The sequence below is a fragment of the Rhyacophila brunnea genome, unplaced genomic scaffold (genome assembly GCF_057557595.1).
Source record: "Rhyacophila brunnea isolate RB1 unplaced genomic scaffold, BYU_Rbru_1.0 scaffold_24, whole genome shotgun sequence".
NCBI classification, from domain to species: Eukaryota; Metazoa; Arthropoda; class Insecta; order Trichoptera; family Rhyacophilidae; genus Rhyacophila; species Rhyacophila brunnea.
In genome coordinates, this window is record NW_028232904.1 from 2,897,537 (window position 1) to 2,914,090 (window position 16,554).

General features: G+C 35.5%; 1 protein-coding gene across 1 annotated transcript in view; it reads left to right on the forward strand.

Annotated features, from left to right (window-relative positions):
* The window catches only part of LOC147068882 (ATP-binding cassette sub-family C member 4-like), a 50,488-nt gene that overhangs the window by 21,519 nt on the left and 12,415 nt on the right, over window positions 1-16,554 (forward strand). The window contains exons 6-15 of the mRNA XM_085951466.1: window positions 20-217; window positions 1,180-1,363; window positions 3,071-3,309; window positions 4,297-4,461; window positions 4,630-4,767; window positions 5,236-5,403; window positions 7,486-7,653; window positions 9,802-10,007; window positions 10,524-11,197; window positions 11,946-12,176. Coding sequence (XP_085807592.1) covers window positions 20-217; window positions 1,180-1,363; window positions 3,071-3,309; window positions 4,297-4,461; window positions 4,630-4,767; window positions 5,236-5,403; window positions 7,486-7,653; window positions 9,802-10,007; window positions 10,524-11,197; window positions 11,946-12,176 — 2,371 coding nt within the window. The remainder of the gene's footprint in view (window positions 1-19; window positions 218-1,179; window positions 1,364-3,070; window positions 3,310-4,296; window positions 4,462-4,629; window positions 4,768-5,235; window positions 5,404-7,485; window positions 7,654-9,801; window positions 10,008-10,523; window positions 11,198-11,945; window positions 12,177-16,554) is intronic.

The following is a 16,554-nucleotide window of genomic DNA, read 5'->3' on the forward strand; positions in this document are numbered from 1 at the left end:
TCTTAATCATTGTTTCCAGGTGATAAAGATGTACGCTTGGGAGTGGCCCTTCGAGAAGGCGGTGAAGAATGCGAGGAAGACGGAGATGGCGAATGTCAGCAAGGCGTCCTGTCTGCGAGCAGTCAACGCCAGCTTCCTCATCTTCGCCGAGAGGACTTCGTTGTACGTCGCTCTCCTTGGCCATGCTCTTTTGGGACACGTGGTGGATGCCTCCACTGTAAGATTAAACTATTCACACATTATAATATAGATTCGTGGAGTTACTGCCAATAGTTGGTAAGTCTAGAAATCATGTTATGGAGTAATTATAATTTGAAGTTTGAGATGCCCTCTAAATCAAATTATTTGTGCTTTATGTGGATGTTCTATATATTGGATGACCTCATATTTATATAGTACGTATTTTTTTCGACTTATACGAGGTATAAATGAGAACTCTTCCATTTTGGGCAGTGTTGACCTGTGTGTCCCTGATAACTATTTTAGAAGTAGGGAGCATCAGTTGTTTATTCTCCCAAGGTGCAGAACCATCCTGCCACTGGTAATGCCAATTGGGAGGGCGATAACTATGTTCAACCAAATTGCTTCGGCTGTTGATATATTCCACTTGCGTGAGGTGAGTTTAGGTGGACGCTATTTTATAAATTCTTTAAATAGGGTCTCCTTAGCAAACTCGGTGTACTTCTTTAAACTTCTATATGTGTATAATTGTATTTTCACTGCTTTTGTATGCTTATATTATGTTCTCTTTTTATATATCCATTTTTATCGTTTTATTACTTTTTCTTTATAATTATGTTTCATGTCATGTTGTGAACGTCTTAAACGTATAAGTTGTAATGTCCACAATATGTTAAAAATAAATTGAATTGAATATAACACATAATACGTTGTTAACTCTAATTACCTAAATTATCGACTTACCAACTTTTGGCAGTAACCCATGAATTATTACACGATTTACTGAGAAATAAGCATCTTTTTAAATAAATATAAACATAGAATGTAATCATTATAACTTATTTCGAGGCCCGAATCGATTGCGTCAAGAAAATCCCAACCGGAACTGCACACCCAGTACCTATCCACCATAAGCATCTGTTACCAAAGCCCAGCTAAACTCCACATTGAATGTATGACTCAGTGCATTGCAGTGACTTCTTGTTTTTTCTTCCTCAGGTGTATTCTCTCGCCCAGTTATATAACATGCTGCAGACGATGCTGGCGTACGTCTACCCCAACGCCCTGACAGCCTCAGCGGAATGCCTTGTCAGCATCAGAAGAATCCAGGACTTCCTACTGCTCGAGGAAACCGACTCGCCAAACTTACGAATACCCAGAGACGCCGGCATTGAAAATCTGTGTGAGTTTACTAATTAGTTGAAAATAAATATTTATAATGAATAGAGAAATAAATAAATAAAGTACCTACTTAAATTATAGCACAACGTCACCTCACTAGTAAGACCTCGTAAGTCCGATATTCTGGAAAAATGAAATTTGTTCGATAAAATTTAAACAAAACTTTATTTTAAATTATTTTAAAACCTCGGTTCTCTCTCTAGACTAGTATGCTATCCATCTATCTACAAATTTGAAAAACTCGTAAGTCTCGTGGTTTCAAGCATGGTATTAAAACCTCGTATTTCACAACCAGTGTTAGCAGATTCATCGATTAGAGAGGTGTTTAAAATATGGTTTTTATTAAGTTTTTTCCTTCCCCTCAACATTCTTCTCAAACAGACTTACGAGGTTTTAATAGTAAAATGACGAAAATTCTTGGCGTCATACGGCGAGAGAGACTGTCTCCTCTTATCTAAGTTCGGCCGAAGAAAAACAGAATTGAAACTAGATATTATTATCCTGTGGATAAATAAACATTTTTTTCAATCAACGAATAATTCATAAGATAATACGAGTATTATAATGGTAACATTCTTTATTAAGGCGATATCTTTACCTACCAGAAGCACCTAGCGGAAAAATACGAAGCTTGCAATTTGAGACATTTTTTTAATAATTTACAGTTTTAACTGTATTAATTAACAAATATGTATCTGAAAACATTAAAAAGAAAAACGTCAAAGATAAACTTACAATTGTAAAAAAGTGTCCAAAAAAACCACATCTTATTATTACATAATATTATATTTTATGGTCATATTTATTATTAAAATTTAGTTTATTAAGTTTTCTATGCTTAACATAAAATATTTTTAACTAATTCATAGTTTTAATATTTTTTTTATATATTTTATTTTAAAAAACATCGATTTTTATAAAAATATAAATGTGTATAACTTGAAATCCAAGCAAAAAAAAAAAACAAATTGCAAACTTCGTATTTTTTCGCAAGGTGCCTCTGGTAAGTAAGACATCGCCTAAAACATACATAGTTTGAAAACACCTCAGAAAAAATCCATTGATGGGAGTTGAAGTTACCCGCCTGTGCCCTAGCTAATAGTCGTGCAACTGAAGCGCTTTATAATTATCGTTAATATTGGCGATAGGCTTTTGTGGTTTGAATCTAGATCCTACCTTGATGACCTTGGGTAACGTGTCGGCTTAAATATCGTTGGTCCCGAGTTCTAATCCCGGGTCTGGAAAATTCACACGTTGTTCTTTAATGTATGTGCAATCAGAGTAGACCTAATAGGTTGAGCAAGTGGCTAACACCCATTTCTCGTAAAAACAAAATCTATAAATAAATCTTCCACTCTGTAGAAGCTCATATGATCCAGTATCGGACATGATGAAGTAGGAAACTTAACTTGATTACTAAACACAAGTTAGCGTCAGGATTTCTCCAAATTTTAGTCATTAACTGACTAGCACTTTTATTCAAGTTTTTCTCTCCTTAAGCCTCTGAGTTGTTTTCAAAGTATGTATGTTCAATAAACTTGGTTTGGTTTAAATGTAATATATGGTATTATGATTACATACATACAGTTGCTTTGCTGAGGGATTACGGATCATTTGAGTAGGTACCTATTTGATGATATAATATCATGATATCGTGGTTGATGATTCAGTAGTATTAATGATACGACTTAATTTTTTTATTCAACAGCGTTCGAACCAAGTGATAAAGGTCCGTTACCAACCATGGGAACAGTAGGACGAGGTGACCTGAAGAGAAGCAGTCAATCGCAAGGACAGGTAACCGAATCTCTGGCCTTGGAGCTCCGAGGAGTCTACGCACGCTGGTCAGAAGTGGAAGGTGGCTACCAGGATGTCCTCAGTGACGTTTCTCTGAAGATACGGCATGGAAAACTGTACGCTATCATTGGATCTATTGGGGCAGGAAAGGTGTGTAAAAAGTATTAACTACAAAGGTTTTAACTGAAGAATAATACAATATAATGTATTATTGTAATAAATGTCTGCTACTCGTACCGTAAAGAAGTTCCATAAGTCAAGAAGTCGTTTATTAATGACTGACCGAATTCCTACAGTACATATTATGTTATATTGTTAAATATTATAGCAACTAATGTTTTTATATAAATAAATAATGAGTATCTTTAAAGTGCTGATTATACTAGATTAGGATTTATTGTGTAGTATCATGGATTGTGGCCACGGTGGCCGCGCGGCATAAGCGTTGGACTATAAAGCCGTGGGTCCCAGGTTCGAATCCTGGGTCTGGCAAGTACACATATTGTTTTTCAATTTGTGTGTGTCAGGGTATGGACCTAATAGGTTGAGCAAGTGGCTGACATCCATTTCTCGTAAAAAAAAAAAAACAAAATCTGTCAATACAAACCTCCACTCTGTGGAGGCCCATATGATCGTATCAGGATCGGACATGGTCGAAAAAAAAAAAACATGGATTGTAATGTTCACATCATAAAATCTATAGTTTATGATGTTTTTGTGGAACATCTGTTGTATAGGGGAGTTAGAAATTTTCACGGTGACCCTAGTCCGTGGGAAGATATCACTAGTACAATAGATCCCTTTTCAGTATTCTACCTAATATATTGAGCATGTAGTCAATATAAGCGGGAATTTATTGATTTCAATATAATATTATCACGGAATGAATACATGCTTATTTTATTCTCGAAAAAAAATATTGGAAGTATGTGTTTTCAAATTGCAAAATGTAAAATTTAATTAAAAATTAGTATTCAACACCATAAAATATATGCCTAAACTAAATAAATCAATAAAATCAGGCGGTATTGTAAAGAAAATTAATTTTTAATTTTGAATGCCAATTTACATTTACATGCTTTTACACAAAAGTCCACATATTTTTAGCTATGCTATGATATCTTTTTCCGTTTACAGAGTTCCTTGCTCCAGTTGTTACTGAGAGAACTGGCACCCAGGCAGGGCACACTGCACGTGAATGGAACCATATCATACTCCTGTCAGGAACCTTGGCTCTTTGTGGCTACCATCAGGAACAATATACTCTTCGGACAGCCGTACGATCCTAAGAAATACAGAGAAGTAAGCGAAAAAATCTTACCTACGATTCTTTTGATCTTTCATCTCTCACCATGTCAAACCTGTGGCATATAGATTGCTCTTATAGTATCGGATTGTCAAATGTATACCTCTTTAGCTTTCTAACACATTTTATATATTTAGCTCTACACTGTTACATTTTCTTTACAGGTAGTTCGTTGCTGCGCACTTGAGAAGGATTTTGAGCAGTTTCCTCGCGGAGACCAGACCCTTGTCGGAGAGAGAGGAGTGTCACTATCTGGAGGACAAAGGGCTAGAATAAATCTGGCTAGAGCTGTGTACAGACAGGTAATATAGCAATATTATATGATCGTTATATTCATATACATTCAAAATATCCTTTTTTATGGTAAATATAGATTTTTCTTAAATAATATTATATTATATAATAATATATTATATAATAATAGAATATTTTAATTTATAATAATATATTAATACTATGTAATATAATAGTTACAAACATTTGCATAGTGACAATGGTAATTTACAGAGCTTTTAAAAATGACTTGCAACACTGTATAATATCAGCACGCAAAAATCACATGACATAATACTGTCAGCGCTGTGACGTACGAGACTTGATATAAAAGTTGGATACTAGAGAGATTAGATATTGTAAACTAATTATACAGAACTGTACTTAAACACCGCTCTCCGCCAGACGCGTTGTATGATTTCTGAATTCGCCCTTTCACTAGACGCTAACCTGAGGTCCTTATAAAATTACATTCCTAATGGGATCTTTATTTTCAGGCGGACATTTACTTATTGGACGATCCTTTATCAGGCGTAGACGGTGCGGTGGCCAACCATCTCTTCCACTGCTGCATGAGCGACTTCCTCAGAGGGAAGACCCGTATCCTGGTGACGCATCAACTTCACTATCTGAAATCGGCTGACTTTATCATTGTCATGAATAACGTAAGACATAATATTTTATTATATAATGATGTTTTATTCTTTTTTAGTTAGCACTACAACGGGCCGTGAGGCTCAGTGCCAGTAGTACAGTAATAGAAGCAAAACAATCACAACAACCCAAACTTTGAGAAAATAACATAAATATATTGTGAACCCAATGGGATCGAATCCGGAGCCCCTGTATGAAAGGCCAGCGCTTTACATATTACTGCACGTCAAGGCAGTGGCGACGGGTGGAGGTAGTCTGTTAATATTCGACATAAACACTGCACACTATACTTTGTCAGTCATAATTATTTGTTTTCATTGAACTAAGGATACAAATTACAGATGATGCTGGTTAGTTTTTAAAAATCAATTAAGCCCTGTTTTACCAAACCATATTAGTTTATGTATGCTATGGTCGATCTGACAAAAATAGTGCACACTTTTTCAGTCATGTTTATTTGTTTTCGGTGAATTTTTTTTCCGACCATGTCCGATCCTAATAAGATCAAATGGGCCTCCACGGAGTGGAAGTTTGTATTAACATTACAATTGTTATTAAGATTTTGTTTTCACGAGAAATGGATGTCAGCCACGTGCTCAACCTATTAGGTATATACCCTAACTCGTACACAAATTGAAAAATAATATATATGTGTACTTGCCAGATCCAGAATTCGAAACTGGGACCCATGACGCTATAGGCCGATGCTTAAGCCGCGCGGCCATCATAGACTGTTTATAAAGAATACATATTACAAATTGTGTTGGTTAGTTTAATAAATTCATAAAATAAATTTCAATCATCGAATTATTCATCGTCGATTCAATTCAATTCGAATTCATTGTCTATCTGACGGGCTCACTCGAGCCCTGAATCGAGTGTGATACTGATATAAGTGTCTAAAGCAGTGCTCCGCAACCGGTGTGCCGCGAGACGATGCTAAGTATGCCGCGGCACATTGTGTCAAAAAATGCAAATAATTTTGTATTTTATACAATACTTACTTAATGGCCAAATTTGCGTGCATGGCTGGTAATATATTTGAGCACCTGAATAAAATTAATAAAAAAATGCAAGGTCAGAATGAAAATATATTAATATGCTTCACTGCCATAGGGATATTAAATAAATTCACTACCATTGAAAACAAGCAATGAATTTTGGGTCCGGCCCAAAAGCTTATAACTTTGCTGCAAGAGAAATTTCATCATTACTTTCATACAATCAATACAACTGGATTAGGAAACCCTTTTGCAACCAATGCCGGAAATTCTATAGAAGCACTATAATTATATTCGTGAGGAATTTTGTTGAATTGAGGAACGACTTGACGCTAAAAATGAATTTCGCCGATGTTCCATTGGGTATTTTCTGGATTTTGGTTAATAAAGAATATCCTCGGATTTCCGACAAGGCTATCGCAGTTCAGTTCCCATTTTATACGACATATACCTATGTGAGCAAATTTTTTCAACTCAACCTATAATTAAAAATGATAAGCGGTCATACTTGACGGGTGATAAGAACTTCAGGTTTCTCTTTCGTCAGAGCTCTAGTCTAGGGGGCCAGGCTCAGGGGGGGCGTGAAGGGGGGGATAAATACAAATTACAAATTTTCTCTAATGATTAAAAAAAAGATATTACTACGCTGATACTAATATTTTTGAATATCCGAATGGGGAATGTTTGTATTAATAAATACAAAAAATAGCTAAACATACAATGAATACCATTAATTTTACCTCGAATACCATTTGAAAAACACTACCTACTTTAGAGTATCACACTGTCTTTAACCTTAGCGATAGGTAGCGGGCCCGCTTCAGCATGTGGGTCCATATTTTGATGTATAAATTGTTTTACCTGTGGTGTGCCGCGGAATTCTGGGAATACCTTTGGTGTGCCATGGGTGAGAAAAGGTTGCGGAGCACTGGTCTAAAGGACCAGATATTCATGGTACAATTTGGTAAACGAGTGTGTGCCTAGACAGAACCGCTGTCAAATTACATTGATTTGAAAGAATAGAAATCGAATCAGTCTGTTTCTTCGCTAGTAGATACTGAATAAGGTTTAAAAGGTTCTGTTGTTTTCCAGGGGAAGATTGAAATAATTGGTACTTACGAGGAGCTGATGCAGTCAGGGAAAGACTTGGCCGGCTTGCTGGGTACGCAGACGCCTACCATGAATTACGATGACAACCCTGACAGCTTCTTTGTACCCACAAAAAGCATTCGGGAGATCTCCAGACGGATATCAATTGCGGTATGTAAAAAGAAAAACGTTACCGATCGCAGGATGGATTTTGTTCAATCGCACCATAGCTCATGAAAATGTAAAGAGTGTGTATATTCAGTTGTAATATAATACGATTTCATTGAGATTTTGAAGGGAAGGCATTAACTATTCTAACTATTTTATTTCATTAATAAAGTCGTTTTCAAATTAACTATGAGAATCCCACGTGAGCTCGTTGTATCACGTGATTCGCATTGCATCACTCTCCGCCTGCCACAGTAGTGAGTGAAAGACCAGATGTTATTTTCGGTGCTTTGAACTGAGGTACATTTTAATTTTAGAGTCGCGCATTAGGCCCGTTTCAGACAGGACACCGGTGTCACGCTCGATATAACATAGGAAGCCTTTGTATTCGAATAATAGGGCCTTTGTATTATATTTATGAACGCCCCAGAGCTAATGAGTCAACGCGTGTCCGGTACACTTTTCCGTCAACCACTACATTCTCAAGCCGCCGATACACTTGTTTTTATTACCGCAGCCTGTTTTATGTTCTAATTCATAGCGCGAAATTATGCGTTGACTCATTAGCTCTGGGGCGTTCATAAACATAATACAAAGGCCCCTTTATTCGAATACGAAGGCCTCCTATATTATATCGAGCGCGACACCGGTGTCCCGTCTGAAACGGTCCTTAGGCTCGTTGCACAGTAAAAGAATATTGTGACGATGAGTGTCCAAAAAAGAGCAAATCTTATCATTCTCACGGCGAGTTTAATTTAAAATGCCTCTGAGTCTTCAGTAAAATTTAATACCTACATTTGTTTCAGTTGAATAATGACAATGGGAGAATGTAATAAATGAGGCGTCTAATTCCAAAAAGCGATAAGTCCACATTTGGTCAAAATCGAAAAAAAAATACGCATGTATTCTTTGTATAATTTTACACAATATGTATTGATCTATAAATTCCAAAACGCGATATAACCCTACGAAAAAAAATATTTTAAGTTTCAATTTATTACAAAAAGCGCCAAGTCCGTGTTTCATATTATTTAAAGCTTGGTTGATTTCGCGCGTGTTTACGTCAACCAATAAGGGAACGTTCAATATATTGAAAAGGTCGTCTCCCATGCTGCAGCATCTGGTAAACTCATGACAGTGCCATGGAAATATGTGCCTAATGCGGAGTAAATTAAAAAGTGAGATACAAATAGCGCTAGGTCCAATTTTCTTTTGCCTGTATTTATTGCATTTAAGAGTTTATCGGCTAAAATAAATTGCCATATGGTTCTAATTTCGACATAGAATACGACGGAAAAAATAATCTCACGTTAAAACAGATAATTGAAGCTTGAAACATAAAAACGTTGTTTCCCGAAAATTTAGTATGCACTATTTATGTCGGATCTTATCTTCTTACCTCCACCCTTCGCCACTGTCATCTGATTTCACAAAGGTTTAGGCATTTTAATGTTATTAAAACTCCACACTATATCAAACACACACTGGATTATGGGCACGGGGAATGTAGTAGGGGGGAAAGTAAATGCATACTGAGGGTATTGCTTCAAGAAATCACCATGACAACATAGAATACTTTGATATTATAGAAGTTGCACTGTATAATATTGTTATTGGAACTCGAATATTATAGAATACTGTTTTACCTTCTGTACTGTCTGGAACATTTCTATGGTATTTATTGAATGTTATACAAGTAGATATTTAAGTTATATTATTCTTTACTAGATGTCTCTGGTCAATAATATAATCAGCAACTACATTAATTCTCATTGAACATTCATAATTTTGAAAAACACTTCTGAGAAAATATATTATAACCAATAGAAAAAATCAAAATCATTTGGAAGAGCGCTGATGAGCAGGTATTAAAAGGCCAATAGTTAAAATTTGTCATAATTAGCCTAGTAGCATAGTGGACAATGTCGTAAACCCAAGAGATGCAGGTTCAATTCCTGCCGGGTGTCTTTTCTTTTTATAAAGATTTTTTCTATTGGTTATAACATATTTTCTCAGAAGTGTTTTTCAAAATTATGTATGTTCAATAATTAGAATGGTACATCTTTAAATTTTGTGAATTATTCGTTGAATAAAAGAAATAGTTAATTAAAAATTCTCATTGATTCAAATATTTCGTCTTTTCCATCACAGTCGACCGCAAAGTCAGAATACGAAGAAGAAGAAACCGTAGCGCAGGAGGAAGAGGCTGAGGTGATAGCGTCGGGAAGAATGAAAGCCAGCGTCTACTGGAAGTATTGGAAGTTTGGCAGGAGTCCGTGCCTACTCGCCATGATGATCTGCGTCACGGTGCTTAGCCAGATGTCTGCCAGCTCTACCGATTATTGGGTTACTTACTGGTAAGTTTTTGTTAAGCTCTCAAGCCGACCGTCTGCCACGATTGAAAGTTACCTTTAAGTCGTTCCCTGTAGTCGAGACTAAATTGGGACTATTCCTATTTCTTGGGCACGATTTAGAAAAGACTTACCTTGAGCTTCCAGGTATGGCTGCATGTGGAGTGTCCTGTCTTGCGTTTGACATAACATCACATATTTGATGTTTACATAATGAAGGCTTTATTGATTATTTTTTTTATAGAGAATAAACAAAACAAAAATAATATCCTAGTAAATACAATCAGCAACTTGTCTAAATGTCATCTCCAATAGTTTCCATTGTTTAGTGTTGCCACCAAGCTGGCCAATAGATATTTTTTGAATTCCAATTGATTTGATTATTGTACTATTACATTTGAGTCATTTATTGCAACCCGGCTTTTGCCTTTGGCATCTTCAGGCACCTGCCTGCATTATCTACTTTCTTTTTCAGTATATTAGACAATAATAATACTGTCATTAATACCAAATATGTTCTAGGACAAACCAGAGAAGTCAGCAGCTCCTAATACAAGCCCGCCAGATGGAAGAGTTATACCTAACGGCTGCCGATGGTAACTTAGAATCAATGTACGGCATCTTAAACTATGAAAAGCTCGCCCACAAAAAAAACAGGACTTCTTTCAACGCCATCCACGCCAATGCGACTAACCAAATGAAATTGCGGCACAACCTTCAGAACCTGATCGATTCGATTCCTCACGACAACGCAACAGCCAATTTAAAAGATGTCATAAAACCAAACGTAAATAACACAATTCTGTACACTCACGTCGTCGATCTGCTGGCCTATTTGATAAACAAAAACGCAACAATATCTAATATGGAACTTATAGACAGATTATACAAACTGAAAGAATCCAATGTTACGCTACAAAATATCACACATGCGCAATCATTTGCTAAAAAGAACAATCAAACATACAGCGAACAGGAGAGGGTCCTGGCGGGGCTGTCAAAATTACTTGGGACTTTAACCACGGAGCAGTACCTCTATGTGTACACAGCATTTGTTCTTTCGTGCATCGTCTTGAGTATCAGCAGCTCAGTGTTATTCTTCAGGGCGTGCGTCAAGTCTTCGCAGGGTCTGCACGATCAAGTGTTCAGCAAAATACTCAGGGCGCGGATGAGATTTTTCGACACAAACAGTTCAGGTCGGTTCATTTTCATTTTTATATTGCAAATTAATTAGTAATAAAATGTAGACATAACATGACAATTAACGAGTTTGAACTATGATCGGACTATAATTTCCTGCAGCAAAGCATGTAACCATGTAGATTGTACGTATTACATTTTGCCGCATCATAGTTCGCCGTGAGCGGTCATACCGGAAAGAGACGGCCGTATAGCATTGAGATCAAAAAATCATAAATTGTTACTGATGCTTACGAGTACCTACTTGCTATTTCTAATCACAATTCAGAATTTTATATAAATATATACGATATGATTGTATTTCTAATTTATTTACCTACTTACCTATTTTCTTCTTTCATTCCCTTGTATTCCGGTGGTTCTTATTAGTATTTTATTTAGACATGAATTTAATCTCAATGCTATGCGGCCATCGGTTCCGATATGACATCTCACGGTGAATTGTGATACAGCCAACTGTAAACGTAAAATTTTCCAGACACAAAGGAATGTACGACCAGAATTAGTCACGAAATATAAATTATCAGGGTATCATGGCATGCGATGAAGGGGGACATTAAAGTCTTTTCAAATAAGAACGGCGGGCAGAGATGGGGTAGCGTTAATCTCATCTGTATTGAAAAAAACCTGTGAAATTTCCCGACATACGATTCAAATTCGCAAACGACGGATTTAAAGGCTAACACTCTGTGAACTACCATCGGTGTTCTTGTAGTTATAATATTCCGTATTGTTATTCTGTAGGTCGCATCCTGAACCGCTTCTCAAAAGACTTGGGCTCCATCGATGAACTACTCCCGAAAGACATGATGGAGGCCGTCCAAATTATCATGTTCGTCATCAGCGCTATGATCATGGTCAGCCTGACGAACCTGTGGCTCCTCATCCCGGCAGCGGGTCTCCTGTTTCTTTTCTACTTGTTGATAACCTTCTACCTTAGCACGGCGCAGGATATTAAGCGGCTTGAGGGAATCAGTATGTATAATTTTATATATCACTGGTACGAGTTCCTCTTGATTAAAACTGTTATTTCGTGTCAGGTTTATCAAGCACCATTAGTGAAGGTGAAGGAGAGTCAATGCACTTTCAGAGACGTGCAGAGATGTGAGACTATTTAGTGATATGCTATGTGTTTTTTTTTAATTTTTTTCTTCTCTTCTGAGGTTAATCTTTCCTTTACATTTTTATTACTTGCTTTATTTTAACCACTTTTAAAAGAAAATTAAAAGTTATATCCCGTTTACACATGCATGGATTTACTGTTCACAGTAAGAAAATATATAGGAAAACATGTATTATCCTGCAGTTGGCAAGATTGCGTGCATGAATCAAACAAGTTTGGAAGCTTCTGAATTTTAACGCGTAAGTAAGATCTGCGCTTGCGCAGTAGAATGACAATGGCGAGCGAACCTGCTAAACCTTGTAAAAAAACGAACTACTCAATTGAGGTTAACCGATTTTCAATACGTCCTGTCAAATAGTAGTATAAAATGACAACATCGTGTCTCGCTTAAGCGTCAATTACATTGAGCTTCTTTACGAGCTGTTTATTGGCGAATTTACAATCTGCCTGTAAAGTTGCCCAGTTTAATCATCGAACAAGCTAATAAGCAGGTTGTAAACACTCTACCGAGAAAAGTTGAAAGCCGGTCAACTATACACGCTACACGCCGGCATGTGGGCCTACTGCGTCTGTGCAGTAGAGCGCAGTAGCAACCCCCCGTAAAAAAACTAACTACGTTCTGTAAAAATAGTAGCTGGCTTGTGGCTTCTCAGTGAATGGAAAGTTTTGTGTGTAATCATCAAATCGCAGTAGCTGAATCGCCCGCTTTTAAATTTGCCAACAAACAGCTCATAAAGAAGCTCAATGTAATTGACGCTTTACTCTTGAAGAATGAGAATAGAGAGACAGTCAGCACTTTTACGAGTAAACAGTTATTGTCACGATAGTTTAAAATAGGCACTAATGCCGACAGTAATTCCATGCACGTGTACAGGCGCTATTATACCCCGTTTACACGTGCATAGATTTACTGTGCACGGTAAGAAAATGTATGGGGAAACATGTATTATCCTGTAGTTGACAAAATTGCATGCATAAATCAAACAAGACTGGAAGATTCCAAATTGTGATGATTTATTGCGCGCAAGTAAGATTATTTTCGATCTGCTCCTGCGCAGTAGAGCGATAGGGAGCGAGATAGCGACAGAGAACATGCCGGTAAAACAACGAACTATTCATTTTGAGCTTAACCGATTTTCAATACAACCTGTCAGATAGTTGTATAAAATAACAACCTCGCGTCTCACTTACTCTTGAAGAATGAGATTGGAGAGACAGTCAGCACTTTTACGTGTAAACAGTTCGTCGCTATAGGATTTGTTTCCCGAATATCCATTTTTGTCGAAATCGACATTTTAATGCAGTTCAATTTCTTTTATTGAACTCTTCCGAAATCATTTATAAAAACAATATATTTTTATCTAGGAACAGAGATATTTTTTTAAAAAACCCGAATACGCCATGTTAAGTTACAATTACTCCGTGGTGTTCTCCCGAATGTCCAACTATTCGTACCTGAATATCCAAGTTAATTTCGGTCGAAATATATCTCTGGCTGAGTGTTTATTTCCCGAATATGACTTTAGCCAATCAAACAGCGCTCACGCCGTGCATCTCGCTCCCACATTCACGCTGTCTAGCTCTAAAACAATCACGCCCACTTTTATATTTTTCGGCCGTCCGGAGACTTCTTTCAAATTTCGTCTTATTGATATTGTTTTTAACGTTACTATTGTTTTAATAGTGAATTCATCAAATTTGAAGAGATCATTTATAGCTGATACATCACCAGTTCGCCTTGAACTTACAGTAAAGTTGTGGAAGTGAGTATTTTAACCTAAATAACTGCATTTTGTTTTGATAAATGACACAAAATCCCAACGGTTATATGAATTCTACAGTATGACCCGGCAACTACTATGACGTAAAAAATAATTATTATTTCAAATTATTATTAATCAAACATTGTTTGTCTTTATTTTACTTTTAATCTAGGTATTTCTATGAAAATAAAGGCGATGCTATTATTTATTTTTGAATGCGCTGATAGTTAATTTAATTTAATATGTATGTTAGTAACTATTTATTTGGTGGATATTATATACTTAGGATATTGGTACCTACCTAATATTAGCAGCCAATGGTAATTAATTTATACATGCTATTATTTTGTGTTGTTATTCTTTACAATAGTAAATATATAATATTTATTTGGTGGTTTGTAATAAGTTTAATTGTCAATTATAGAAATATATAGATATAATAATATACAGATATATATATAAATAGGTAGTTGTTTTTTTTTTTTAGTATTAATATAAAATTGTTAGCAAGTACGAGTAAGTACCATCATAAAATATTAGAGAAATGACCGTGACGTCGGTTAGTTTTTGAAGTATAATATACCTTATAATATATTTTATCAGAAGTGATTTAAAAAAAATTATGTAAGTATGTTCAATTATTAGAATGGTACATTCTTAAATCTTGTGAATTATTCGTTCAATAAAAAAATAGTAAATTACTTAAAAACTATTTTATTACTTAATCCGAAAAAAAAAACGAAAAAGCGATTGCCGCATGTTATTATTACATACGATCTTGGGTAATTACGATCATTAAGTATTTAAATAGTAGAGGTAATTATTAACAATTATCGTGTAAATAAATATAACATTTGAGGCGCGTACTTTTTGACCACTCAGTAATCTGTGGGCCGTGCAGCAATACGCTACGGTCTTAAATCCCGAACGTCCATGTTTTGTCCTGAATATCCATTATTCTGAGAGAGCGCTAAAAATTTCCCGAATATCCACAGTGTGTACTTGTAAATAAAATGCATTTTCTGTGCATTTAATGATTTATACCCGTATATTATTCTTGGAATCTATTTTTAGATAATGTTGCAATCATACAGTATAGAAAGAATGATTGATACATCTACTGATATTAAAATATACGACAGTGAAATTTGTTTTTCGTTTCCTGTAAAATTGACATTTGGTCTATTCGGGAAACAAATCCTATAGCGACGAGTTATTGACATGATAGTTTAAAATAAGCACTATTGCGGACAGTAATTCCATGCATGTGTACAGGCGCTTTAATGCTATGTATTTTGTTTATTTTTTTTTTCTTCTCTTCTGAGGTTAATCTTTCCTTTACATTTTTATTATTACTTGCTTCATTTTAACCACTTTTAAAAGACATTAAAGTTATATTGTGAAGAAAATTGTAGAAAAGGGCAGAACTATTTTTAATTAGTCATGTTTGTTTAATGATGGAATCAGAAGGAACAAGTGAAAAACTAACTCATTTGTTTCAAAACAAATAAAAATAATAAAAAGTGACAGCATGACTCAATTGTTTTATGAAACAAATGAAAATGCAGTAAACTGCATTACCATTTGAGCTTTCATTTATTATTTTCGCCAACTGATGTCACTACAGTTGGGAATGTCCTAAATTCGTAATTTAATACAGTAGAACCTCGATATAACAGACTTCAATCAGGTCAAATGTGAATATTGTTAAAAACGTCCTGTTAATGTTGTACATGTTTAAATCCAAGTGTCACCGCTTGTAAACAATGTTCTGCGCATGATAATCATGTCATACCTCTCACATTCAAATTCGAGTCACAATGCCATCCTGCTCTTAGACTAAATGTAGCACTGACGTTTGCAACGTTGGCCGCTAATTCGCATAGCTGCACAGCAGTTCAATTTGTTTACTCAAAGTGAATAGATGCAGTTATTATTCCATTTAATAAGTTTACAATTGTTAGAAGTAGATGAAGGTGATCCTGGGTTTCACATCATGACTGAAAGTGAAATAGCATATGAAGTTATGATCTTGGAAGTGAAGATAGCGAGGAAGAAGAAACAACACGCCCAAAAGCAAAGTTATCAGCGACAAGATTGCATCTCGATGATCGAATAATATTTATTGACTATTCGTCAGATAAAGAATACAACTATATTACTCATTTTTGTAATTTTAGAGAGTTGATTATTAAATAATTACAAGATAAAAAGAATTTTTTAAATACGTTTTTAAATTTTCTGTTGAATTAATATGCTCAATATGCTCAAACTTATACTTGATATGAAGTGAGTAAACAACAAACAAACAAAAAAATATAGAATACTGAAATGTCATTTTGATTTCCATAGTATATATTAATAATTTAGTTGCTAGGACCACCCACTTAGCAACCAATAATAGTGGATTGGATTACGAATTACTTCCGAAATACCTTTTTTCATACAAAACATAATTAACTGAAAA